Raw genomic sequence first — 27,431 nt, 5'->3', positions numbered from 1 at the left:
GTTTTTGTCTCCCCCGGTTCCAGGCTTCGAGCCATGGTCAACTACATGGGAGTCCAGAGACACAACCATTACACCATCTGCTGGTCCTTCTTTTTTTTCTTTTTTAAGAGAGATTTTTGCTATAGGGTGTGTGCACTCGCCGGGGAGACAGTAACAGAATGACAGAAAGAGACAATTCACTCCCCGGGGGATGGCCACACCACAATCCTTTCTCCCTATCTCCTTTTGGAATTTTGGGCACGCACGCACATGTGCCCAGTGAGTTTCAAGCTGCTGGGTCTGGGATTTGAACCACGGTTGAATATGTGGAAGTCCAGTGACATAGCCATTACGCCACCTGGGGCTCCCCAGCATGCTATTTTAAGATGACCACGGAGGCTGCTCGTGGGGGCTTGAAAGGGTCTAGACTGGCAGCTGGGGAAGGTGACACCCTGGTGGCGGGCAGCAGTCAGGGACAGCCGGCATCTGGCCAGGCTCACCTGACAACCAGGAAGGGAAGCAGCCAGGCGCTGTGCCAGGGTGAGGGGTGCGGGGTGTGAACAGGCTGCTGAGAGGTAGGATGGTGGGGCCTGCAGACGCGTTCCCAGCGAGGTGGACACACAGGAGGAAGCGGCCTGTAGCCGGGCATGCAATCCCTCCGGCCATGGAGCATAGAGCAGCCCATCGCCCTATGTGCTGGCACCGAGAAACAAACAGAAAGTGACTAATTCCCACTCAGTGTGCGGGGTGCCCCTGGGCCGCAGTGGCGGGGGCTGGATAGGCCTGATGTCCCGGGGAGGTCCAGGCATGCTGCAGGGCGTGAGGACGACTCCTGAGCAGGGCGGCCTGCCCGACTCACACCTGGGCGCTCTTACTAAGGGGGGCTTGGGCTGGGGTAAAATGACTAGGAGAGCCCCAGAACAGAGCCAGGGGCTAACAGGGGTCAGCACCCCCACCCCGATTCAGTGGGCATCAAACAGAGGGTGGACATCACAGGGAGGGGACAGGGCAGGGACCTGTGTCTGGACAAGAGCCAGGGGCAGGCCCTCCACAGCCACATATGCCTGAGCACCAGGAGCAGGGAGCTCAGTGGGCCAGGGCTGGTGGGCCCAGCCCTCCTGGGAGCTGGTTTGCACCATGGCTGTGGGTGAGCGGGCAGGTTGTAAAAACGCAGGTCCCTGGGAGTCAGGCTGCCTGGGGGCGGTGCCCTAACTCTTGCACCTTAGCGAGCCTCACCTGCCCCCTCACCTGCCCCGTCCTACAGCTGAGCTCGCATGTCCTAGACAGCTGAGCTCGCACGTACTGCCCAAGGGGAGGCCTAATCGGTGAAGCACTGCCTCTTGGAAGGAGAGAAGTAATGGCGATTCTTTTCCCCTTCAATCTCGCATTGAAATTTGGCGGCTTTAAGAGGTAATTCAATAGAACAGTAACGTTTTCAGTGGTCGGGCAGCTCCCGTCACCCGGGTGCACACGGTGTTGCCTTGAAAGCACCGCTCCATGGGGATGCAGTAGGAAAAACTGTGGGCGGGGAGGGGGGGGGTGGCAGTTACTGCCTTTTAACTTAGCTAGATATTTTCTGTTTTGTTTTTGCTATAGGGCATGTGCACTCACCAGAGAGAGGGAGAGGCAGGCAAAGTGCAAAACTACCCCCCAGGGGGGATGGCCGTGCTCAAATCCCTCCTCCTCCATTCTCCTCTCAGCGTTTTGGGCACAACCGCTGAGTCTGGGACTGGAACCATGCAGCCAGCCATGTGGGAGCCAGCGCTCCAACCTCCATGCCATGTGCAGGCCTGCAAGCTGATTTATTCACAAACGAACGAGCCAGAGCTCTTTTCGAATATTCGGGATGCCGTGCGGGGAGTGAGATGGCTTCCCTGTTGGGGACGAGATGAACCTGGAACGCACAGAGTGTGGTCAGCCAGCCCTGCAGGTCACCAGGGAGGCGTCTCTCGGGGCACTCTTCCTGACACAAGCCATTCGACCCACTTAAAAACTCCAGATCTCACTGGTGTCCTAGTCAAAGCAGTGTTGCACTGTAACTTGGGGGGAGGGGTGAAGCTGGCCGGGCTGGACTGGTTAGGTGGGTAGTTTGGCTGTTCTCCTCCTTTCTCCAGCACCAAACAGCAGCCCCTAAAGGCTGCCCAGTCACTGCTGTACTGGCTGTGAGCAGCAGGGGGCAGCACAACACCCTTGCAGACGGCCATTGGAAGGAGCTGAATTTATTTCTAGTTTGCACTCACCAGATAGAAAAAGTGAGAAATCACCCCCCAGGAAGGGTGGCCACCCCACAATCCCTTCTCCCCGACTCTCCTCTCAGGATTCTGAGTGCATGCATACATTCACATGTGACTGTCAAGCCACAGTGTCCGGGATTTGAACTGCGCGGTTGGACCTGTGGGATCCGACCACCTTAGCCTCCATGCCACTTGTGGGCCCAGTCAGGCTTTGACTTAAACTATTTTCATCATTTGGAGAATCTTGCAGAAGACAATGAGTGATTTTAGTTAGTGATTACAAAACCAAAAAACAGACACAAGTAACCAGTTATTCCCTGACAAGAAACGTAGTGATGCCCTGTGGAGAAACTGATGATTCAGCTGCCTGCCTGCTTGACCTGAAACACCATCGAAGGGACTTGAACTTCTACAAGCAGTTTTCGGTCTCTCCCCTCACAGCGTTATGTCCAGGGGGCAGCCCTTGCGCCTGATAGGTTATTCACTGACAGCTGTTTCTGCCTTATCTAATCTGGCGAGCTCGTCATTATCAATTTATGGAGAAATGCTGAAGACTACAATTCCCTGCTTTTTTTTTTAAAGAGATGTTTGCCATAGGGCACATGCACTCACTGGAGAGACAGAGAGACAGTAAGAAATCACCCCCCAGGGGGAATGGCCACGCCACAATCCCTTCTCCTCCATTCTCCTCTCGGGATCTTGGACACACATGCACACACGCCTGGCGTGAGTTTAAGTCACCGGGTCTGGGACTCGAACCACGGCCGACTTATATGGGAGTCCAGCGACGTAACCATTACGCCACCTGCTGGTCCCTCACAATTCAGAGACCAACTTTTCACCGCTGTGATTTCTGCTGTTTCCTCTTCTAGAACTCATGTAGCAGCATTTCCATGAGCCACGGTGACAGTGACCAGAGACCCTGGCTGTTTCCTTACTCCTGATCTGGTGTTCTTGATCCGGCCGGAAGGCACACCTGCCACCTCGCACAGCGTCCTCAGGGTGCAGCGGCCTGCCCACAAGCCTACAGGTGCAGCCTGCGTGCGCTCCGGGAAGCCAGGCCAGGCGCCTCACCTCCTGCGTCCGCCTGGACCGTCAGTGAACAGCGGCCAGGGGCGGCTTGGGAGCAGTGGCCCAGCTCACGAGGGTAACAGTACGGGCCTGTGAAGACTGTGGGCACTGACACCCTGAGCTGGAGTCGGGCCCGTCACCTAATGGCCGAGGGCTGACCAGCAAGGTACTGACCTGCAAGATGGGACGACACCTGCTTCCTATTCGGGACACACCTACCATGTGTCAAGTGCTGCTTTAAGACTTGGCGATCTGGTGCGTTAACTTTTGCTGTCACGAAGCCAACACTTCACCAGGGACGACGGACATGGGAAGACCAGCCACTTGTGAGTGATGCGGGTGTGAGGAAGCCAAGCAGGGTGTGGGATGGGTGGGCGCAGCGGGGTGCCCTTCACCAGCAGTGGTCAGGGAAGGCTGTAACATCCGGGGACAATGGGGGCGAGGGGGTCACTGTGGAGGCCCTACTGGAGCACAGCAGGGCGTGAGGTGGGGGTGGGGGGCCAGATCCTGGAGAGCCCCGAGCGTTCATCCACGTGTCTGCCTAAGCGCTTGTGCAGGCCAGGGGTTGAGGCTGGACAGATCAGGCCTTTGTGGGCTCAGGAGGCAGGGGGGCCCTGGCCAAGCGGGGCGAGACTCCCATGGACACAAAGGGAGCCTGGATCCCTGCAGGGGGAAGACGTTTCCTGGGTTTCCATCAACAGTCGAGGCTGATTTTCTTTCAAGACTATAAAGTGATGACACATCCGAGTTTTTAAAATGGGTTCGTTTTCTTTTGGGACTACAGAAAAGCTGCCCAAGACCCCTGGGCTATTACACTTACCATAGGAGGCTTGGACCAATTTAACATGTGCCTTTATTGCTTTCATTATAAAAGAGAAGCACATTACAAACACTTTGAAAAGGAAAAAAAAAAATATCCACCACCCTACCACAAAAACTGCATTAGCACTTTGGTATATTTCTTTCTGGACTTCAGATTAACCTGCAGTTTAATACTGGGGGTTCCAAGCATTACGAAGACACGAATAGGCTGGTTCTTCCTGTCCTAGGGAAATATTTGCACTCTTCAAAGCATTTGTTTCTCCTTTCAGCAGAAAAGATGGAAAAACATTATAGTTACACAGACGAATTCTCCACACTGGCCACCACCTCTGGTCAAAAGTGACTTTTTCTAGAACATTCAGTCCTACTGCTTCGAATGAAATATTGAAGAGAAGGAAATCCTAGGATCGACTGACTCACTGGGTTCACAGAAGAGGGAACAAAGGCAAAGACCCACCTCTGCTTGCTTAGAAACGTCTGGAAGCAGAGGATGCCACCTGCATGATTACTGGGGAACTGAACTTGACAGGAGTGGGGGCAGGGGAAGACCTTACGCTGTGTGTGCTCACGCATGCGCACGTCAGAGGATGTTTTTACACCCTTATCTGAAAGCCAACTCAGCAGACAGCGCAACAGCACAGGCACGACTCCTAGACCTGTATTCTAAAACACTTTGAGATGTCTTCGACTTTATATGCAGAAAAATGTGTGTTTTTCTAACTCCTAGGGGACTAACATGGTCATTTTTTCGGTTTTGCTGGCTATTTTAGATTCCCTTTGTGCTTCCCATCTTTGAGACCTCGCAGCACCATGGCCGGCACTTCAGTTCGCCTTTCCTATCGGATGCAGTGCTTTCAAGGTAAGCTTTACTGAAGAGAGATGTAAATAAGAAGAGCCTCGGGGGACCAGCAGTTAGCGTAATGGCTATGTCGCTGGACTCCCATGTAGTCGACCACGGTTCGAGTCCCGGACCCGGTGGCTTAAACTCACGCCGGGCGCGTGTGCGTGTGTGCCCGAGATCCCGAGAGGAGAATGAAGGAGAAGGGATTGCGGCGTGGTCATCCTCCCTTGGGGGTGATTTCTCGCTTTCTGTCTCTGTCTGTCTGTCTGGTGAGTGCACGCGCCCTTCAGCAAAAATCTTTCCAAAAAAAAAAAGAGCCTCGGACGGGACAGGCCAGTTTAAGCCGTTGATGAGATGACAAAGAACCAAAAACTAAAAATGCTAGCTTCCATTTGGGATTTCCAGATATACTCTTAGAGAAGGAATGTTTCTCAAAGCTGCACAAGAATCGTAGGGACCCCTTCACCCCCACTTTCATGAAACAGTCCCGAAGAGAGAGCGGAATACTATTTTCAGACGTAATTACCAGATGAAACCGCTCACCGCGGAGAAAGCTTCCATCACACACCAGCCTGATTAAAACCCGTCGCCCAAAATCACAACCCGGGGTTGCAAGAGCCAGAATTGAAATAGCAAGCCCAAGCCCTACTGCAGTTGATTGGGAATTATAAAAAGAAACAGCACGGGGACCAGCAGTTAGCGTAATGGCTATGTCGCTGGACTCCCATGTAGTAGATGGTGGTTTGAGTCCTGGACCCGGTGGCTTAAACTCACGCCGGGTGTGTGTGCGTGCATGCCCAAGATCCTGAGAGGAGAACAGAGAAGGGACTGCAGCATAGCCACCCCCCCCCCAGGGGTGATTTCTCGCTTTCTGTCTTTCTGTTTCTGTCTGGTGAGCGCATATGCCCTATGGAAAAACCTCTTAAAAAAAAAAAAAAAAAGATAAAAAAAAAAAAGAAACAGCACGAATCTGAGGTCTTCTGTCCAAACTGAGCACATTCCAATTTCTTCCAAGCTCTGAAAGTTGCTAAAATTTTGAAGTGAAAGAGCAGAGACCTCGGGCTAGCCACCAGAGAGCTGAAACATAAACCACTCACTAGGAAATGTCTGTGTGTAAACCCCACTCAGGGCTCGGGATTTAGGGGTGGATACAGGGGAGCACTGTGAAGAACGGTTAAGAAACCAGACTGGGAGGATGATGGAGGGATGCGGGAACCTGTGGCTCACTGGTTCATTACAAGATAAACCGAGTGAAATGAGGGACTTCAGAGTGGCAGCGAGAAAACCGTCTAGGTCTCAGAACAGGATGATGTGTCTGAGGTTAGCAACACAAGTCCCCACGGGAGGGACAGGAGCAGGGCCCAGAAGCCAAGGCGAGTTTGAAGACCAGGGCCGTGAAAGCACAGCCACAGCCAGGAAAGGAGACTGAAGAAGGCTCTGGCGAGTGGGGAGCCCTGGGACCCTGAGGATGGCTTTTGGAGGCAAAAAGGAAATGAAAGGAAGTGAAGCCTGGGCAGACAAGGAGGCCCGGATGTAGCCCTTTGGGGAAGCAAGACGCAGCCCATGGCAGGAGCATGTGCAGTCGGGCAGGACAGTTTCCATACAGACCCGCACAAAGGGGAGAAGGCAGAGACAGGACAGAGGGGCAGATCTCCATCTGTGGACCAAAGCCTGAGGCCGTGGAAGGGATGGGACCTGGGGACAATGAAGAGGCTCCAAGCCTCGTGGAGACCGCAGTAGCACAATGCACCCTCGCCGGGCAGACCTGACCACCAACCCCAGACAGGGCCGGTCCCGGCAGCCAGCTCCACGAGGCCAATTGGAGTGCGGAGCCCGTGTGGTGCCCAGAGGGTCACACTGGACTTCTGGGCAGGGGCCTCAGTATAACCAGGTATGTGGGTGCTGCTCAGGGGCCTTCCCTGAGGAAGGAGCCCCGATCACACATTCTTATGCTCTGAGTGACCCCTGAACCCACACTTTGCAGCGGGGCTAGCTCAGAGTCCGCCCACGGTGGACGACAGAGCGCCCTGGCTGGGAGGCCAAGTGTGAACCACACGGGACAGATGTCTCCTCCGGGACGAGGTCCTCCGTCCTCAACATGGTGAGATGTGGAACGCAAGGGCTAATACGCTGCTCCAGAGCACCTGGGGATGAAATCCTGGGCCCACATGCACGGCCGAGGCGGAGGGTCCTGGGGCTGGGTCCTCCCTCCAGCTAAGCAGGGAGCTGAGCTGGGGTTTGAACCCAGGTAGCCCGACATGAGTTCTTTCTGGGTTTTTTTTTTTTTGCTAACTAAACATCTAGCTTTAAAGAAAAACCATTTAATAGCATTAAGTAACGTAAGGGACGTTTAAGAATGACACCTGCAGTATCTGTAAATTTCCAAACAACACTGAGACTCCAGGGAGCTGCTGCCTGTGGCCAGGGCAGACTGTGAGGACAGAGGTCTGTAATTCTCAGGCCGGCATCCCATCCCACCTCTCTGCTCAGCCTCACAGACCTGCCAGTGACACCGGGTTCTTAACCAGAAGGTAGGGACATTTTTTTTAAAAAGAATTATTTCATTTTATCATCACCATCTTTTAATTTGATCAGGGAGGAACAGAGAGGGGGAGAGAAAGCAAGAAAGCAAGCCACCAGGTCTGGGACTCAAACCACGGTCAGCCATATGAGAGTCCAGCACCTTAACCACCACGCCACCTGGTGACCCCCAAGTATGAACCATTCTCATGCCCATAAAAACTAGTCCACGTTTTTGTTTCTTTCTTCCAACACTTGGAAATAGCTTTCCATGTGATAACTGTGAACAGGAAGCTGGGGATCAGGACCAAACAAGACAGCTCACAGTCTAGCAGAGGAAGACAGACAATGTTGGGTCTGTGCCTATTAAGGCAAGTCGCAGCTGAACAGAAAGGCCAGACAGAAACTGGAACCTGCAACCCAGTCCTGGTCCTCCTCACCTCACTCTCCTCCCCAACACGGAGATCTCCACGCTTTACACGTGAAGATCGAATCCACCTGTAGACTCTATCTTGCAGGAAATGTGTTCAAGGCCATGACTCTGTTAGTGAGGAAGACATTCAAAGAGGCTTTGCACTGAGAGATCAAACAGGTGACTATAGATAACTGAACTGTCACCTAGCAAAAACAAAGAGTCAAATTTCAAATAACTACTCGTAGGGACCACAAACGTTAATGCATCAGTTCACAACAGTGCGAAGATTCCAGGACTCTCTACTGCTCTGGAGCTGAGAGACCTTTACACACCACTGTGCGGGACAGCCAGGGTACATGGTGTTCGGTACCAAGGAGGTGGGGACTTCCTGGCTGCTAGAGTTCGGAAAACCTAGATTCTGTGAGCTGCCCAAGAGCCTGGTTTTGTAACGTCTCCACTTACAGGTGGTATGGGGAAAGACCATGTGAGTTTCCGAACAAGACAGCGCTGGGTCCATATTTGCTCTGTAACCCTGAGCGAGCTAGACTTGGGCTTTGTTTCTCCGTCTACGAAAGTGAGCACAGTGTCACCTCCCGTCAGGGATCAGGGATGGTCTCAGAGGGGATGACAGGGAAGATCCCATGACACAGCATGTGTCCCTTCCTGCCTCCTGACAAAGAAAGCTAAAGGCAGGCTGACCCTGTCGCGCAGTGGTCAACACTACACAGCGAGCCAGATCCTGCACAGCCTACCTCATTTCCAATCCCAGCTCGGGAGGCTGGGAAAACACGCAGGGCGCAGGTATGTGTGCCCCCAAATGTCTGCGTGTGACACAGCATGCTGGGTTGTTGGGAATGTCATGATATGCTTTTCCTATGCCAAAACGTCTCGTGACATTTCCAACAACCCAAAAGCAGCAGAGGAAAAGGGATTGCGGCGTGACCACACTCCGTCGAGGGGATGTTTTCTCCCTCGGTTGTTGGAAATGTCATGATATGCTTTTCCTATGCAAAAACCCAAAAGCAGCAGAGGAAAAGGGATTGCGGCGTGACCACACTCCGTCGAGGGGATGTTTTCTCCCTCTCTTTCTGGTGCGAGCATGTGTCCTCTGGCCATTAAAAAAGGAGGGGGCAACAGGTAAACTGTACCCACACCTAGGAACCATATGTCAAAATAATTCCAAAATCTAAAACCCTAGAACTTCTCATAACAGCTAGCTACTTCATGTCCAGGTTTTTGTGTAAATGAAAAGGATAAAAACCACGCAAATATTAATCAGCCAAGTTTATAAGAGTTCTACATAACTGACTTGACGTTTGCAAGTCAGTTAACATCACCCCTAACTTAGGGACGATAGTTCCTGCAGACGCACAGCTAGGTGACAAGGACCTCGCCTGTTCGTTAGTTTGCTCTCCACCAAGCCCAAGCAAGTGGTCAAACGAAGCAGTTCATTTAAGAAAGTCAAGCAAGTGTACGGATTTTAGCTCCAATGCTGAAAGGATGCCACCCAAAACTGTGGAAAGTACTTCAAGTGCATCTGACGATGTTTTGAAACTTAAGCTAACATCTTAATTTCGGAACTAAAACGAAGACTGAAAAATTACGGACACAGCCTGTCAGCTGGGACAGGTGCCCGCCCGAGCACTATCTCGCCATTCAACTGCATGGACCAAGTAAATTTCCCTGGAGGCTAGCGTCGGCTACCAGCGTGCTACAGGAGACAGGTGCCACGTCCGAGCCTTGCAGGCTATGACAGTTACCTACTGCACCTCTGGACTAACTCATCCTTAGATAAAGGTTTCGATGTCACAGTATCAGCCTTTACTTCTCCCAGCAGCGCCAAGACACAAGAGTAGGCTTATCTATTACAAATACACTTTCAAGATAGTACCTCTTTAGTATTTCTTTAAGGTCCAAGTTTTTCCTATCGAAGTCTTACCTGAAGCTACTTAAAAAGAAAAGCCTCGTTAACATCACACCATGTTTCTCTCCCTCATTTCTATCTTACTCCTCCCCTTCCTCCTCTGGCTCTGGGGTCGTCCCCCTTCCTCCCTCTCTGGACAACGCTGCAGGGGGCAGGATTAGTCCTAAAGATCACATGCTTGGTGAGACACTGAAATGAATGAAGACGCTGCACAACCAAAGCGAGATCCGTATTTTATGAACACGTTATTCCCGCGTGTCTGGATGACAAGTTTGATATACAAGATCCTTAAGTTCATTTTACAGATTCCAAATCCCAGTTGTTCAAAAGATGAGTCCTGAAACCATTGTGGTTGTAGCAAACGAATATATCAAAACAAAGAAAGACTTCATCCCAATATTTACATCTAAAACAGACTTGAAAAATAGGCTACTTATTAAGTGTGCTTGAACAAACCATGTGTGGAATTGAATTCCATTCATTCTGGAGTTAGTTTCTGCTAAATACTGACTGATGCTATAGTACCCTGGCAACTGAAGACTCTCAGTTTTCAACCGTTCCCAATCTACACTAAAAAAAACAAAACAAAAACACACAACTGTACACTTCTGACACGCTAATTTGAACCAAAGCAGTGGAAGGGCTAGTCTGTAAGGCAAATTACTGAGAAAAGGCCCGGCGGCTGTAACTCTGTGCTTACGTGTTACCAGGTATTCAAGAAAACTCTCTAGAGGTGACTACAACTTTATAATGACATCTTTCTGCATTATGTTCTACAAGTGTCACAAACTTAGATATTCACAAAAATGCTTTAAAATATATTCGTTGATCATGTAAAGGGTTTCTTTCCTAGGTTACAGCGAGCGAACAGAAACACCATGCGTTAGGTAGCACTCACAGAGCTTTTCCAAACAAACTACTGATCGCAAAGCCCAAATAAAAACTCCAACGCTTTATGTTACAGTGGAGAAAGCGGACAGCCCAGCAGCGCCAGGACAGGTGCTCTGACACCTCGGCCCCTTCCTGCAGCGTGATCAACAATTACACGTTAACGGCTACTTTATGGTCACTGGCTTTGGCTCAGGGGTTTAAATACTTCGACAGCATGGAAATATTTTTTTTTTGTTTATGTGTACTTTTATTTATTCATTTCTGTTTGTGTGGGCATAGGTGTGGTGGGGATTATACCAAATACGAGAATAATTCAGCTAGGAATTAAAGGGCCACCCGAATCTCATTTATATCTTTCTTATAAAATACATATGGGGGAATATGGCTTAAGACAGAGGGGGAAGCCTCTTATTTGTTCAAACTGCTTCACTTCACCTTTCATCCAGTCTGACAATAACACCAAACTTAATTTACTACCCAGGGCAAGAGTTAACTCTCTAAGAGGATTTTATGAAGTCAAATTTAATTCTGACATCTTAAGTGCTTAAATTTTTAGAATTTCTCAGTTTACTAAAAGAAATTACATCAACAACCAAAAACCCCAAAAGATTAGATTAAAAAAAAATGGTTTACTGTTTTAAAAAAATAGTCTGCTTTTTTTTTTTTTTCTTTCTTCCTGTTTAAACTGGATTAGAATTAGGGAGAATATATCTCTGCCCCTATCATTTGATTTTCTACTTAGTCTGTACACCAAGGCAACTTTTCTTTAAGAAAACAAACAAACGAACAAAACTTCTATTAAAGACAAAACCATTCCAGAGCTATCTCTGGGCCAGAGATAGGACAATGATGGATAATACAACAACTCAGTTTACATAAATGTACCTTTTCTTTCTTTCTTTCTTTTTTTTAAAAAGGTAGGATTAGGTTTTCCATCTCAAAGTGAGCAAATTTTGTTGCTAGAGAGATCCCGAAATTCTTTGAATTCACTTGGAAAGTTTTCTGAAGGTGCGCATTATAGTAAACAGCAGCAAAATACCAAAATAATTCTATTGCTAAAAAGCAGCTTCTCCTGCTGTGCCTTTAGAATACTGATAAAACAAAAAGAGTTACCACGAAAGGCTGATTTGTGCCAGCAGCTGGGATGTCAGCTATGCCATGGAAGAAACGCATTCTTTTCTTTACACAGCGCAGGGCAGGACAACTGTAATCGTATTGGGCAAGCATTCATTGAATTTTTTTTTTTTGGAGAGATTTTCACTGTAGGGTGCGTGCGCTCGCCAGACAGAGAGAGAGAGACATAGAGACAGAAAGCGAGAAATCACCCCCCAGGGGGGATGGTCACACCGCAATCCCTTCTCCTCCATTCTCCTCTCGGGATCTTGGGCACGCACGCACACGCGCCCGGCGTGAGTTCTAAGCCACCGGGTCCGGGACACGAACCGCGGTTGACTACGTGGGAGTCCAGCGACATAGCCATTACGCTAACTGCTGGTTCCCAGCATTCATTGAGTTTTGAGGGAAAAAAAAAAAAAATCAGGTGATATCAGAAAGGAAGAGACAATGGCACGCTGGGTATTCTAAAGGCAGGCTTCAGGTAGTTCAACGATGATTCTGGTAAGACCGACTGCTCACACACACACACACACGCACACGCACAGATTTTAATGGTTTAAAAAAAAACCAAATTGGTTACTTCAGGAAAACGAATGCAGTGCATTTCCAGCAACATCATCGCCACAGACTCTGCTTGGTCAGTCCACACATAAGCAGTAGTTGCCTTCTATGGTGATATGGCTTCTCTGCACTAATTCCCATCAGGCCGAAACACATTAGGGCAGGTTAAGTAAAGACTGAATTGTTGCACAAAGGAACATTTACTCATCAGATCCCACTGATCTCTTCTGTGCCCGTTTCCTGGGCAACCTTCTTGGTGAAGCTTTATCTAGAAGGAAAGAGAATGTCTTAAGTTTGCTTGACTCTTTTAAATGTGTTGGATTCAAAAGACATCTAAAAAGTATTTTCCTTCAACTTCACCATGATGTTCAACGCACATACACACGCACGCAAGCTTGCACGCAAGAATACCAGGTAATAATAAATAACTTGGGCCAGCCATTGGCATGGTGGTTAAGGCGACTGGATCTCAAGTGGCCAACTGCAATGGTTTGAGTCTCGGACCTGGCTGCTTGAAAACCAGGCTGGGCATGAGTGCACGTGTCCCAAAATCCCAAAAGAAGGGAAAAAATGAAGGCAGCACTGGGGCGTAGCTAATCCCTATGGGAGGGTTTCTCACCTCCTCCCTTCCTTCCTCCCTCTCTCTCTCTCCCCCTGTGAGGAGACACACCGTCTAGCAAATTAAAAAGAAAGAAAGGGAAAAAGTCTCTTATTGGCCACAGATAAGGTGGTTATTTTTGAAATAACCTTTAGAGGTAACTCCAATTAAAATGAAACTTTTTACAGATAAGGTAGGAAAAAGATCGTGGCTGCTACACTGTTGAAGACACTGCAAAGTCTTGAATTTTATAACCTAACATGTTTATATAAACATAAGTAAGCACTTAGAAATAGTTTAAAAGACAGGACATTTGCAGCTCAAACAATTTATGTTGGTTACAAATGAAAGATTTAATATTCACTAATGCAGTTTGCCTATTTTTGGCAATTTCATAAATTTCTCTGGAATAAGCAACAGGATAAAAAAACCTGGAGAGTGGGACCGGCAGCTAACGTAATGGCTCCTCCTGGCTACTAGTAGCTCCTGCTTGCTAGCTAGCACGTTCAAAGCCATCAAAGTTTGTAGCACAAAATTGTTACCCCTCAGATGTTCAAGTGTTTGCCAGCCCCTTTTCCCTTGAAGGTAAGTCAAAAGTCCTTGGCAAGGGCAAGGGAGAGAGAGAGGAAAAGTGAGATCGTCATCTCCTGGGGGGTTGGCCAAGCTGCAATTCCCTTCTCTACTCCCCTTTTCGGATTTTGGGTGCACATGCACAAGCTCGATACACCTTTAAAGCTGCCAGGTCCAGGACTCAAACCATACAGTTGGCCGTGTGGGATTTAGCCACCTACCGTGCCATCGTACTACTTGAAATTTTACACTAAGCTTGTATTGCTTTTGCAACAAATACGTATTTTTAAAATTTGCCAGAGGTTACATGCGCTCACCAGAGAGATTCAGAGACATACACAGAAGGAAAGTGAGAGGGCACTCCCCATGGGGAATGGTCACACCACAATCCCTTCTCCATCTCTCCCATCCTTTCAGGAGTTTGGGCATACATGCACATGCACCTGGTATGTTTTCCAAGCCCCCAAGTTCAGGACTTAAGCCACATGGTTGGCCAGGTGAGATCCAGCCGCCTTAACTGCCAGGCCACAGGCTGGCCCAATACATGTTTTTTAAAAGTCCTTCTATAATTGCAAATAAAAAATTTCCGCATACCTTTTGAAAGATTAAAACTTTAACAAACTGAATACATAGTAAAACTGGAATATGTTAGATACACTATCAGATAGTAGTGTAGGTTTATCCTTGTAATTTACAGTGGGTAGTTTACCCAACAAAACAGGGTAGTAGGAAACTGTCCCACTATTAAAACTGGCTGTCACACATTCACGTGCCGTTATACAGGCCCCTCAATACTCCAGCAAACACCAGGAAAGAAAGTAAACGCCTCACCTCTTCTACTCTGCACTGAAGCAACAGGAAAGAAGAGAGACAGGGAACAGATTAGGAACATAGAGAATTCACGTATTTGTAAATAATCTGCAGATCTGGACGCGCTTCTAATGAAAGCATAAACAATTCAATGCACACAATAAATCTCTAGTCTTCACTGATCATTAGATTCCAAGCAATGGAAAGAAAATGAATAAATGAACGTTAGAGAGTAATGATCAAACTACCGTGCCCTCCCACCAAATCTAAGGTGCTTCGCTTCCAGCCAACGTCAACCTCCCAGTGAAGGATGTGATACTTACTGATCTGATTCAGAGTTTCCTGAGGGATCCAGCTCATGTCAACATCGTTCTGATTTGATGTTCCCATTTCTACTTTCTGTATGGGTCTCTTGCGCTGAGAACATAAAAACTTATTTAAGGCATTCCATTCTAGCGAGCTGTTTAAAACATGCTCCTACCTCAATATTTTGTTAATCAGACAGAGAAAATCATGTCTAGCACTAACTATAAAGAATAAACTATGGGACCAGCAGGTGCCGTGGTGGTTAAGGCGCTGGACACTCCCACATGGCCAACCACGGTTCAAGTCCTGGACCTGGTGGCTTGCTTTCTCTCCCCCCCTCCCGTCTCTCTCTGGTCAAATTAAAATAAATGGATGAATAAATAAAATTAAATAAATAATTATTTTTAAAAAGGAATAAATTATGATGACATCTTCCTAACTATTTTTAGGACTGAGGGATCTTTTCCCCTTGTTATGAAACTTTTAATGTTATACCACTGGTAAACCAAAAAAGAATGTCTATCCATACAATGATTCCCTTTTTCTTTGGGAATCAAATAATCATCAAAGAAGGGCTCTCTTTCCACATTCAGTGAGGTCCCTGTGACTGCTGTCAGGCTGCATTCAGGCAGTTCCTGAATTATAAGCTACATACAATTAAACAGCCAGTAGGGATAAAAGCAAAACGAATACAAAAAAAATCTCATTTAAGCTAACAGCCTTGATTTAATCAAGGAATCTCGAACTTTCTCCCTACAATATTTGCGACAGAATTGCTGGCAAGTAAGTGATTCCACTTTATTGTTTGGTCTTGCACTAAAAACAAATAAATAAATAAACAATAAACCTAATTATCCACATAAGAAATAAAGAGTACTAATTACACTGTCCATAAATTAGATTGTGTGTCTCTACGAAGATAACTTAAACAAAAGACTTCATTAAAAAAAAAAAAAAAAAAAAAAGAGAGATCGGAGTTGCAGTTCTACCCGACATATAAATTTATAGCAGCATTTACAACTCTTACAAAAATAAGACAAAGTTATAGGAATTAACCTTTATGGACAAATAATTTCACTTTTAAAGAGAAAATGCTTTTTAATAATATTTATTGGTAAACAGAGATAGGACTGCTTGACTTAATGTTCCATAAACATTCACCAAAATGGCTAAGCAACTGTTTACAGAGTCTAGTGCATGTTATTAATAGAATGCATTTGACTCGGGTTGTGTTATACCGTCCCACTGAGAGAAATAGTATGGGTTTGATCCCAGGGGGTGGAAGTAAGCAGAGGAGGAACAGAGGGTGAATGAGGGAAAGGAGAAGAGGATGAGAATAAAGACTGGATGGAGGAACAAGCTGCGAGTCCAGAGTGAGAACCATAACGCAGCAGGCACTGGGGCGTTACCAGTTTAGGGCCCTAACCACACACACGAAAGTGTGAGAGCAAACATGGCCCAGTTCTACTGGGTCGCCAGGGAAGTCACGCCGCATTTTGGCATAGAAAAACATACGAAAATACATCATGACTTACTTTCCCAACAACCTAGTTATCTTTCTTTTCCAATAAAAGGAATCATTTACTACTTAAAAATTAATCCTTGGGTCAGCTCTGCAGCCTAGCCTAGCAGTTAAGGGAACAAGATCCCACACTACCACCTGGGGTTCAAATCCAGCCCCAGCAGCTTGAAAAATACACTGGGTGTCCATGCATGCTCCGAATCCTGACAGGATGGAGAAATGGAGGAGGGACCGAGTCATGCCATGCCCCACTAGGGCTGCTTCCACCCTCCCTCTCTGGCAGCACAGATGCCAATCAATTACAAAAAAATGATCAGGCCAGCAGTGGCGTGGTGGTTAAGGTGCTTGATCTCACAGGGCCAACTCTGCGGTTTGACTCCTGGACCCAGCAGCTTGAAAGACACGCTTAAGCACACGTACGTGCGTGCCCAGAATCCTGAGGGTAGTGGGGCAGAAGGGACCGCAGTGTGGCCATATCCCTTCGGGAGATTTCCTACTTTCTTTCTCTGTGTCTCTCTCTAGTGAGGCCCCTATGGCAAAAATCTTAAAAACAAAAAACCCTATAATTAGGAGTACTGAAAGAAATATAAAAGCTGGACTGGCAGAATAATATAGCTATAAAAAAGTAAACAATGACACTTTTGAGTCCGAGGAACAAAAATTCTAGCATACTTGAGAGTGACAGTAACAATAAGAAGATCGAGATTGTTCTAGAAGGTGGATACAAAGAACACCACGTGTGTGAAAGAAACCCGACTGCCGTACCCAAGGTTCCGTTTCCAGGTTTATTTTGAAAAGGCAAAAAACAAGGCTGGAAGTATGAGGGGGCTTCACAAAATTCACTGGAAAATGAAATTAAAGTACAAATTTATTTTGGTGCAAACGTTTCTGAAATCCATATGTAGTTGTTTTTCCTAAGACACATTTCCTGTGAACTTTCTGAAGACTCCACATATACAAACCTACAGAGAGACTAAGAACTGCATCGTGCCCAAGTTGGGACAGTAGCAACTTCTGAAATACCGTTAGAAGAGATATCCGTTTAATTACCTTTCTAGATTCCAGCAGCTGATGAAGGCCGACCACCACCAGAAGCCCAAGACCAGCAAGGAACATGTACATAAAGATTCTGGCATCAAAGGAGAAAGTATAAACTGGCTTTAATTCATAAGAAAAACCACCGCTAATTATGACCATAATTCTAACATGTGATTCAAGGTTTCCAAATACTTTGTGGGGACGAGGAAGAAAGTATTTTTAATTCAACGTAGGTCCAGACAAAAATTTTTCTTAATTTCCTTTATTTCACTTCTAAGAGTAATTAGTCATTTAAAAAGCAATTCTATGACTTTCCAAAATAAACAAAATTACTTTATAATACAGGCTGTGTTCAAAGCTCACACTTTAAAAAGAATTGCATTTGGGAGGCCAGTAGGTGGTATAGGGGTGCTAAACTCCCACATGGCCAACTGTGGTTCGGGTCCTACACCTGGAGACTTGGAACTCACACCAGGTGCGTGCGTGTGTGCGCTCAAAATTCCGGGAGAATGGAGAAGGGACTATGACGGGGCCATCTTCCCTGGGAGAGGGTGTGTTCTCACTTTCTCTCTGTAGTGAGCTCATGTGCCCTATGGCAAAAACTTAAAAAAAAAAAAAAAAAAACTCTGCGGTTTGACTCCTGGACCCAGCAGCTTGAAAGACACGCTTAAGCACACGTACGTGCGTGCCCAGAATCCTGAGGGTAGTGGGGCAGAAGGGACCGCAGTGTGGCCATATCCCTTCGGGAGATTTCCTACTTTCTTTCTCTGTGTCTCTCTCTAGTGAGGCCCCTATGGCAAAAATCTTAAAAACAAAAAACCCTATAATTAGGAGTACTGAAAGAAATATAAAAGCTGGACTGGCAGAATAATATAGCTATAAAAAAGTAAACAATGACACTTTTGAGTCCGAGGAACAAAAATTCTAGCATACTTGAGAGTGACAGTAACAATAAGAAGATCGAGATTGTTCTAGAAGGTGGATACAAAGAACACCACGTGTGTGAAAGAAACCCGACTGCCGTACCCAAGGTTCCGTTTCCAGGTTTATTTTGAAAAGGCAAAAAACAAGGCTGGAAGTATGAGGGGGCTTCACAAAATTCACTGGAAAATGAAATTAAAGTACAAATTTATTTTGGTGCAAACGTTTCTGAAATCCATATGTAGTTGTTTTTCCTAAGACACATTTCCTGTGAACTTTCTGAAGACTCCACATATACAAACCTACAGAGAGACTAAGAACTGCATCGTGCCCAAGTTGGGACAGTAGCAACTTCTGAAATACCGTTAGAAGAGATATCCGTTTAATTACCTTTCTAGATTCCAGCAGCTGATGAAGGCCGACCACCACCAGAAGCCCAAGACCAGCAAGGAACATGTACATAAAGATTCTGGCATCAAAGGAGAAAGTATAAACTGGCTTTAATTCATAAGAAAAACCACCGCTAATTATGACCATAATTCTAACATGTGATTCAAGGTTTCCAAATACTTTGTGGGGACGAGGAAGAAAGTATTTTTAATTCAACGTAGGTCCAGACAAAAATTTTTCTTAATTTCCTTTATTTCACTTCTAAGAGTAATTAGTCATTTAAAAAGCAATTCTATGACTTTCCAAAATAAACAAAATTACTTTATAATATAGGCTGTGTTCAAAGCTCACACTTTAAAAAGAATTGCATTTGGGAGGCCAGTAGGTGGTATAGGGGTGCTAAACTCCCACATGGCCAACTGTGGTTCGGGTCCTACACCTGGAGACTTGGAACTCACACCAGGTGCGTGCGTGTGTGCGCTCAAAATTCCGGGAGAATGGAGAAGGGACTATGACGGGGCCATCTTCCCTGGGAGAGGGTGTGTTCTCACTTTCTCTCTGTAGTGAGCTCATGTGCCCTATGGCAAAAACTTAAAAAAAAAAAAAAAAAAGGAAACTGCATTAGGTTCTGTCTACAAATCTCAAATTTATAGGCTATTTTGCACAGTTTGATTAAAAAATTATTTCAGGTTGGGGCCAGCAGACGGCATGGTGGCTGAGGCACTGGACTCCCACATGGCTGATCGTGGTTCAAGCGTCGGACTCAGAGGCTTGTTTTCTCATTTTCTCTATCTCTTGAGTGTCAAGTTAAAAAAATCATATCAAGTTAAAAAAAAAATAAAATAAAAACAAATAATTCTTAAATTATTGTAGGTGAATTACAAATAAATGCGCAGGACAAAGTGATTCATCAATTAGAAAGAACACTCAGAATTTCCAAGATTAAAATTCTGTAGTTTGGGAACCAGCAGTTAGCATAATGGCTATGTTGCTGGATTCCCACGTAGTCGACTGCGGTTTGCGTCCCGGACCCGGTGGCTTAAAACTCACGCCGGGCGCGTGTGCGTGCGTGCCCAAGATCCCAAGAGGAGAATGGAGGAGAAGGGATTGCGGCGTGACCATCCCCCCTGGGGGGTGATTTCTCGCTTTCTGTCTCTATGTCTCTCTCTGTCTGTCTGGCGAGCGCACGCGCCCTATAGTGAAAACCTCTCCAAAAAAAAAAAATAATAATAATAATCTGTAGTTTATGTCCTCAACAGTACTCTAAGAGACACGCAACTCAGCTTAGGCTGAGGACCGGCTCAAGCATGGGGTAGAAAAACACTTAGAAAAAGAACAGAAAGCAAACTATCATCTTCTCAAAGATGTTCCCTTGTTTTTGGCAGTTTCAACTACCTTTCTTAACTTGGTATTGATAGTTATAAGGGGCTGACTTTGTACACAACAGTAATGTGCTGTCCAAGAGAAGCCGGCTCCCACATGGCGACGGCAGTTCAAATCCCTGGCCTGGTCAGCCCAAGACACGTGCATCTGATGGGCTGGTGAACTGGAGAAACGGGATTACGGTATGACCAGACGCTGTGGGGTGCTCCTTTCTATTACGTGTGAATGCACAAGCTTCTATCACAGCTGTAAGACTAAGTTCGGATCTAGAGTCAGGATTTCAGCCCCATTTAACACCATATGCTGAGACCGGAGCGAGCCCTCCAGCCCCACCTCGGGAAAGGGACAGTCACACGCCAAAGTCACTTACGTCTCTCCATCGAGCCCATCCTCCCTTTCAATAACCGTGACTGTTTGATTGAAGACAGCATCTTGGAAGACATTGCCCTGTTTAAAGAACAGGTCACAAAGTGTGAAATGCACTGGAAGAATGAAAACTTGCTTACGATTTCTTAAAACTGTTACCGTAACAGATGTTCTATGGCTTTCTCATCACAGGTCAGTAAGACTCGACAAAGTCATAGGTACTTACACCTCTCAGTGCCAGGAATTCAACCTCGTGCTCTTTTTGCTTACAGAATAAAAATGTCTCCCACTTTGCCAAACTCAACCTCCAGTTTAGAGGTTGCGGGTAGAGGGGAGTCAGAAAAACAGAGTGAAAGCAAGATGAAATGTGTAGAAAGTATTCTCACGCCAGCATCGGCTCTTTCACTGTTTGCAACCTTCCAAAATGAGGGGGCGTAAAAATGTACAGTCGTAGATGCTGCAGATTGTTTTTTAAAAAACATTATTTTATTTAACGTTATTTATTTATTTATTTTAATTTGACCAGAGAGGGACAGAGCAAGAGAGAGGGAAAGTGAGAAAACAAGTCACCAAGTCTGGGACTTGAACCATGGTCAGCCACGTAGGAGGCCAGCACCCTTAACCACCACGCCACCTGCCGGCCCCGGCAGCAGATCATTTTAAGAACGAGATCTAAACAAGTCAAATTCATGTTCTACACTGATATAGGTTACAAGCCAATTTCTTGATAGTAAATGGATTGGTGAAGAAAATATTTTTCTGGGACCAGCAGTTAGCATAATGGCTATGTCGCTGGACTCCCACGTAGTCGACCGCAGTTCGTGTCCCAGACCTGGTGGCTTAAACTCACACGGGGCGCGTGGGCGTGCGTGCCCAAGATCCCGAGAGGAGAGTGGAGGAGAAGGGATTGCGGTGTGGCCATCCCCCTGGGGGGTGATTTCTCACTTTCTGTCTCTCTCTGTCTGTCTGGAGAGCGCATGTGCCCTATAGCAAAAACCTCTCCAAAAAAAAAAAAAATTTTCTGTGGTGATCTGAAAACAACAGCCAGTTCGACACAATTTCAGTTCTCAAATTACGGATGATGAGGCAACACAGACACTGGTTGTCCTCAGTATTTTAGGTTTCTCACGAAAGTAATACTTAGTCACAACCATCACTTGCTAAACTGTAATTATAAAATTTCCCTTCAAGACCCTTCGATTTGCACTTCTCTACTGGCAATTCTAGGAAGCAAAATATACGGGTGAAAATCCCACTTGAAGGGCTGCAATGGCATGTGTGTGCCGTATATGTAAGTGAATTCTCTCTGGGAACACGCTGAGAGAGAGTGTTCTTCAAGGTACTTAACTAAAAATGGAAAAGGCTTATTAACATTGGTCAGCAAGAAAGTCACGGTATAGAAAAACACAGAAACGTACGCCGTGGGTTTCCTCGTGACTAATAGTATTTTGAAGAAAAGAACAAAAAACCTTCCTCCTCCTCGTCCTAAGTAACTATTATTCTTTTTAAAGGAAATCTTGGGACTAGCAGATGGAGTAACAGACCCAGTGGCTTCAAACGCTGAGCGTGTGCACGTGCGTGCCCAAAATCCCAAGAGGAGAAGGGATTCTGGCCTGGCCATCCCCTCTGGGGGGTGATTTCTCTGTCTCTGTGGTCAATGTGTGCACCCTATACCAAAAATCTCTCTTAAAAAAAAAATAAAAAGGAAAACATGGTTGCTGCCCAAGACATTTAATCTGGACATACGATAAAGATGTTAGCACTAGGGTGATGTAAAGTTTCAAGAAGCTTCCGAGAAGGGACAGAATTTCCTTCTCTGAAAACTGAAGAGAATGGTTCAGCTATGTTCTCATCGGAATGACAGGACAGGTAGCACTTGAAGTCAACCAGCAGCAGTGACACTGCAGTGGGCTCTCAGTCAGTAACGAAATAGGAAATAACACACATTAAAAACTTCAAGACTGGGAGACCAGCAGTTGGCGTAATGGCTATGTCGCTGGACTCCCATGTAGGCGACCGTGGTTCGCGTCCTGGACCCAGGGGCTTAAAACTCACGCTGGGCACGTGTGCGTGCGTGCCCAAGATCCCGAGAGGAGAACGGAGGAGAAGGGACTGCAGCGTGGCCATTCCCCCTGGGGGGTGATTTCTCGCTTTCTGTCTCTCTGTCTCTCTCTGTCTGTCTGGCAAGCGCACACGCCCTATAGCAAAAACCTCTCAAAAAAAAAAAAAAAAAACAAAAAACCCAAAAAAAACAAAACCCAGAAAACCTGCAATACATCAGAACTGAAATGAGGACATTTGGTTTTCATCAATTAAAATCGGAAACCACAAACGTGGCTACTGAAACTGTCTTGAAACTATCCGGTTATATCTTCTCTATCTACAGGTATATATAAAGTGGTGAAAAGGGGGCACTAAACACATTATTTACACAAGTTCATAGAAAATTCACATAATGAAAAAACTACTCATAGATTTCAAAAAGTTTTTGCGTGAAAATACACCTGTGCTCTACTTCCGTTTTCCCACCAGCTTTATGGCGCCGCCATGCGCTAACACTTAAATGACCAGCAGACCTCACTGTGGCTTCTGCTTTCCCTCTTAAGATCCGCGTCTGCTCTCATAGACACACCTCACTAGAGCTGTCCAGTGTGTGTCGCCGATCGTGCTGTGGGTGCCCCGCCCCCCGGGACTACAGACTTGAAGTCAGAGAAGTGCAGTGTATCTTAGCCTCTCTGGTGCCTGTCAGTTTCCAACCACAAAGCGGGAAACGGGAGGGATAGGAGGTGACTAGTTAGACGCCGGCTGCCCCATCCGTCTCTAACCTAACAACGTGAAGCGTGTGCAGCGCCTTACGTTCAGATCTTTGTAGTTCAGGTTGATGACCAGCCCGAACGGCCGCCCCCCCATGGGCTCTGCGGGGATGAAGGAGTACTCGAAAGTCGCCTGTCGCTGAGGTGGCACCACCGTGCTCAGAGGGAGAGCTGTGAAATTCTGGATATAAAACTGGTAGTCCTGAGGGTAACGGAACGAGGCGTCCAGGGATTCCACGATGAAGTCTTCTGTGCCCTTGTTTGTAAAGCCTACGAGGAACTTCACGATGTTGTTTGCTGGAAAATCTGAGAGATAAAATGGACCAAAAAATGAGAACATGCTCAAGGAATACAAAATAAAAAACAGACGTGACTGAAGGATTTTGGCACCCTTTCCTTCTCCACTTTTCTTGCTTTCAGAATCCTTTCCTTCACTGGAGGGCAAGTGCGCTCACCAGAGAGGAAGAAAGTGAGGGAGAGGAGGAGAAGGCACCACATCCTCACCCCTCTCCCCCAATGGGGAATGAAGACACAGATCCTACTTACACAGCTGTGTACCTGACCTTCGGACGTCCCCTCCCTGGGGCCTCGCAAGACGCTCTGTCCTTCCTATGCCACTCTCAGCTGTGGCAGCCTTTGTCCCCGCTCTCCCTGTTTCACCCAGAGCCTCCCTCCCTACATCCCTTCCGGCCTTTTAACAGGGTGCTGAGCAGTGACGGTCTCAGAGGCCCCATGAAGGGCGTGCCACACACAGGGCAGCACGGACTTCATCTCACCAGACGCCTGCAGTGAAGGGCATGCCGACACGGGGGCACACCGGGACCGTCCTTCCAGGCAGACGGCACAGGTCTGCTGTGTAACTGCAACTTCCCAGCACTGCCTCTGAAACCAGCTCCTTGGCCCAGTGTCCCTGCCTGCCTGTTCCTCAGTGCGCTGATGAAACAGCAGCAGAAGACGAAGCTCAGCATGAAGATGAAGACACCCGAGTGGAAACCACGTAGATGTTGAGGGGAAGGTCTTGGAAACGGACGGGTGGCATGGAGCAAGCCACAGGAACACCCATTACACCGGGATGGGTGCACCGATGAGTCTCAGCTGACTTCCGCAGGAAAGCGAAATACCAGTGCAGACGGCAGGGGAGGCAGGCAGGCCTAGGCACCACCTAGTCAGACAGAGGCTGGCCGGTACATACGGGCCGCCTTCCTCCACAAGTCCGACTCTCTCCAGAGTGATGGGGGCTGCGGTTTTAGGAGTTAGAAAAGGGAACCCGTGGAAACAAGCGCAAGGTCGCCTGCAGCAAAGCACTTGCAGGACACGAAGTGCCCGGGGCTGAGATGTGGGGGGTGTGGGGTGGAGTCTCTGGGCCAGCTCAAGAGGGCAGAGCCCGACCAGGGTGCATGGGGGATTCCGAGGCTGACCTGTACGCTTTTCACCAAGTACTTGTAGGTACTACGTGTGGCAGAAAAGACGGTGGTGACTGAAGACCTTAGGCGTTACCAACACTTCCCCCAGAAAAGCACGCTTGTCATGTGAAAACTCCTGCATCTGAGTGAGAACACACACACACGTTACCTTCTCCTTTCACGAAGAGGATGGTGGTATCTGCACTCGGAGAGGCTTCAGGTTCACCAGACACATCTTCTTCCTCTTTGTCTTCTGCCTGGGAAGAACAGCATTAAAAGGGATCACCATGGGAGGAAAACGTATCATCATTTAAAATACCCGGTTCAGGTCGGGTCAGCCAAAGCGGTGAGGGTTAATGTGGCTGGAGCCCACATGGCCGACTTAAAAAAACATACCGGGTGCGTGTGCGTGCATGCCCAAAATCCCGAAAGGAGGGGGAGGAGGAAGGCACTGCAGCATGACCCTATCCAGGGGGTGCTTTCTCATTACGCCTCTACCCTGTCTCTCTGGCAAGTACAGGCACCCCCTGACAAACACAAATGAGGGAAAAAAAAAAAAAAAAAAAATCAAACAAAAAACCCTCAGCTCCACTAGACTTGGGACAGTATAAGAAGATTCTTCTCAAAGTTCATGGAAACATGCAATTAAAGTACAAGTTTATTTTGGTGCGAAACATTTTGAAATCCATGTGGGCTCTGTTCCTAATAGACACTTGCTATGGACTCTTAGAAGATACTCTGCAGCTGACAAGCGTGGGATGAACGGTAAACACTGAACTGTTTTGGACACTGACACTGAGTGTACTCGCGGAGCATCTTGATGGCCCTATCCTGCAAGGAGCTACAAGTGCAGTGGATAGAGACAAGATCCGCAAGGTGGTGATGCTGAAACCGCAGGTTCCCTCGGCATGGACAGGGGAAGCCAGGGAAGAGGCAGTGGAGAGGCCAGCAGCAGCTGGGCAGGGGACCCAGCTGAAAAAACTAAGGGCCATGGGACCAGCAGTTAGTCTAATGGCTCTGTCGCTGAACTCCCACGTAGCTGACTGCAGTTCGAGTCCCAGACCCGGTGGCTTAAGCTCATGCTGGTTACATATGCATGTGTGCCCAAGATCCCGAGAAGAGAAGGGATTGTGGCGTGGCCATCCCCCCTGGGAGGGTGAGTTCTCGCTTTCTGTCTGTCTGTCTCTGTCTTTCTGGTGAGCACACATACCCTATAGCAAAAAACCTCTCCAAAACAAAAAACTAAGGGCCAGCCTATGGCATGATGGTTAGGGTTACTGACTCCCACGTGGCCAGCTAACCGGTTCAAATCTTGGACCTGGTGACCTGAGAAACCCACAAGCCTGAGTGTGCCCAAAATCCTGAGAGGAAAACTGGAGGAGACTGCAGCACTACCATCCGCCACGAGAGGGGCTTTCTCACGTTCTCGGGCTCTCTGTCTATTTCCAAGCAAGAGTCCTCTGGCAAATTAAAATAAAACAAAAGAGGGGACCAGCAGGTGGCATGGTGGTTAAGGCACTGGACCACTCCCACAAGGCCAACCACAGTTCGAGTCCCGGACCTGGTGGCTTGCTTTCTCACTTTCTCTCTCTGTCTCTCTGGTCAAATTAAAATAAAATGAATGAATAAATAAAATAAAATAAATAATTCTCTAAAAAAAAAAGAAAAACACGCACTATGTATGAGGATCTAAAAAAATTTGTTTATACCAAAGAAACTCATATTTAATTTCATTTTCCCCTTAACTTCAAAAATCCCCTGGTAATTATATAGTACAGTAAAAATTTCAGAGCTGGACAACAACTAAGAGATCTTCACTGAGATAAATTACTCCCAATGAGGGGCGGTCACACCACAATCCTTTCCCCCCCATTTCTCCATCCCGTCAGGACTTGGGGCATGCACGCACGTGGGCCCAGCACGTTTTCCAAGTCACCATGATTCGAACCAGTCAGCAATGGAAGATCCGGCTTTCTATGCACAGAACCCAACCACTGCACCATCGGGCTGGACCCACAAGCAAGGGTGGTTTTTGTGTTTGTTTTTAAGTAAGAAAGCAACTCCTGGGGAAATGGCCATGCTGCAATCTCTTCTCCTCCATTCTTTTCTCGGGATTTTGGGCACACATCCCTGGTGTGTTTTTAAGCAACCGGGTCCAGGGTAGGACTCAAACCATGCAGCTGGCCATGTGGATTCAGCACCTCAACCACCATGCCATCTGCTGGCCCCACAAGTGAGGATTTTAATACCAACATTGCGTGCGTGTGTGTGTGTGTGTGTGCGCGCGCGTGTGTAATCCAGATGTACCGTCTATATATTCCAGATGTATTAAGTAGCATATAATACCAACCAAATCTGTGGGCTCATCTTCTTCCACTTCAGCTTCATCATCTTCATCTTCAATTATTGAATCTTCCACTGTTTCTTCATCCTCTGTAAGATCCTGAGCGTCTGCTAATGAGCCTAACAAAATATTAAACAGTCAACCTTTACCCTAGAATGCCAATTTTTTTATACACTCAGGAATAGGCAAGAAAATGTACCCCTAGGAACGTCTCATCTCCCAGTTCATTTGAATGATGCCAAATTACCGTACATTTAAGGATATTTATTTTATTTTACTAAAAGTCTTGACAACTGCATATTTTCTTTTCATGGGAAATGCTGTTTAAATTTTAGAAGCACCCAATGGCCGGAAAAATGACCTGTTGAAACTAAAGGTACAAGAGGGCTGGAAAGTGGTGCAGAAGTAAAACACCATGGTGACCTTCTCACAAGGCTGACCCATGTGGGAAGGTTGTAGGTTCACGTCCTGGGACCGCCCTAAACACTGGGGATGTCTGTGCCCGTGACTAGGGGGCACATAACAGCATCAGGGCACTGTTGAAGGGTGCTGTTTGTCTCTGGTATTGGACCAAAAAAAAAAAAAAAAAAAAA

At 47.0% G+C, this 27,431-nt stretch overlaps 1 protein-coding gene and 1 long non-coding RNA gene across 5 annotated transcripts in view; one reads left to right on the top strand and one right to left on the bottom strand.

Moving 5' to 3' along the window:
- LOC106735795 (uncharacterized) overlaps positions 1–5,072 on the top strand; it is a 7,185-nt gene extending 2,113 nt beyond the window's left edge. For both annotated transcript variants that reach the window (XR_003550683.1, XR_001371025.2), the window contains 2 exons: positions 3,086–3,610; positions 4,877–5,072. This is a non-coding gene — a long non-coding RNA (uncharacterized LOC106735795). The remainder of the gene's footprint in view (positions 1–3,085; positions 3,611–4,876) is intronic.
- The window catches only part of SSR1 (signal sequence receptor subunit 1), a 32,567-nt gene that overhangs the window by 2,815 nt on the left and 2,321 nt on the right, over positions 1–27,431 (bottom strand). The window contains exons 2-9 of one of the 3 annotated variants that reach the window (XM_006141229.3): positions 26,845–26,957; positions 24,664–24,751; positions 23,135–23,397; positions 20,283–20,359; positions 18,530–18,608; positions 14,676–14,769; positions 14,374–14,388; positions 12,348–12,642 (exon numbers count right to left, since the gene is read on the bottom strand). In XM_006141229.3, the coding sequence (XP_006141291.1) occupies positions 12,575–12,642; positions 14,374–14,388; positions 14,676–14,769; positions 18,530–18,608; positions 20,283–20,359; positions 23,135–23,397; positions 24,664–24,751; positions 26,845–26,957 (797 nt within the window). In that variant the 3' untranslated portion in view covers positions 12,348–12,574. Of the gene's footprint in view, positions 1–12,347; positions 12,643–14,373; positions 14,389–14,675; positions 14,770–18,529; positions 18,609–20,282; positions 20,360–23,134; positions 23,398–24,663; positions 24,752–26,844; positions 26,958–27,431 lie in introns of those variants that run through there. The other 2 variants (XM_006141228.3, XM_027774927.1) reach the window with 2 other exon arrangements.

Source organism: Tupaia chinensis, unplaced genomic scaffold (genome assembly GCF_000334495.1).
Source record: "Tupaia chinensis unplaced genomic scaffold, TupChi_1.0 Scaffold000048_1, whole genome shotgun sequence".
In the NCBI taxonomy this organism is placed as follows: Eukaryota; Metazoa; Chordata; class Mammalia; order Scandentia; family Tupaiidae; genus Tupaia; species Tupaia belangeri.
Note: the sequence above shows the minus strand (reverse complement) of the source record. Positions and strands in the feature narration are given on the sequence as shown.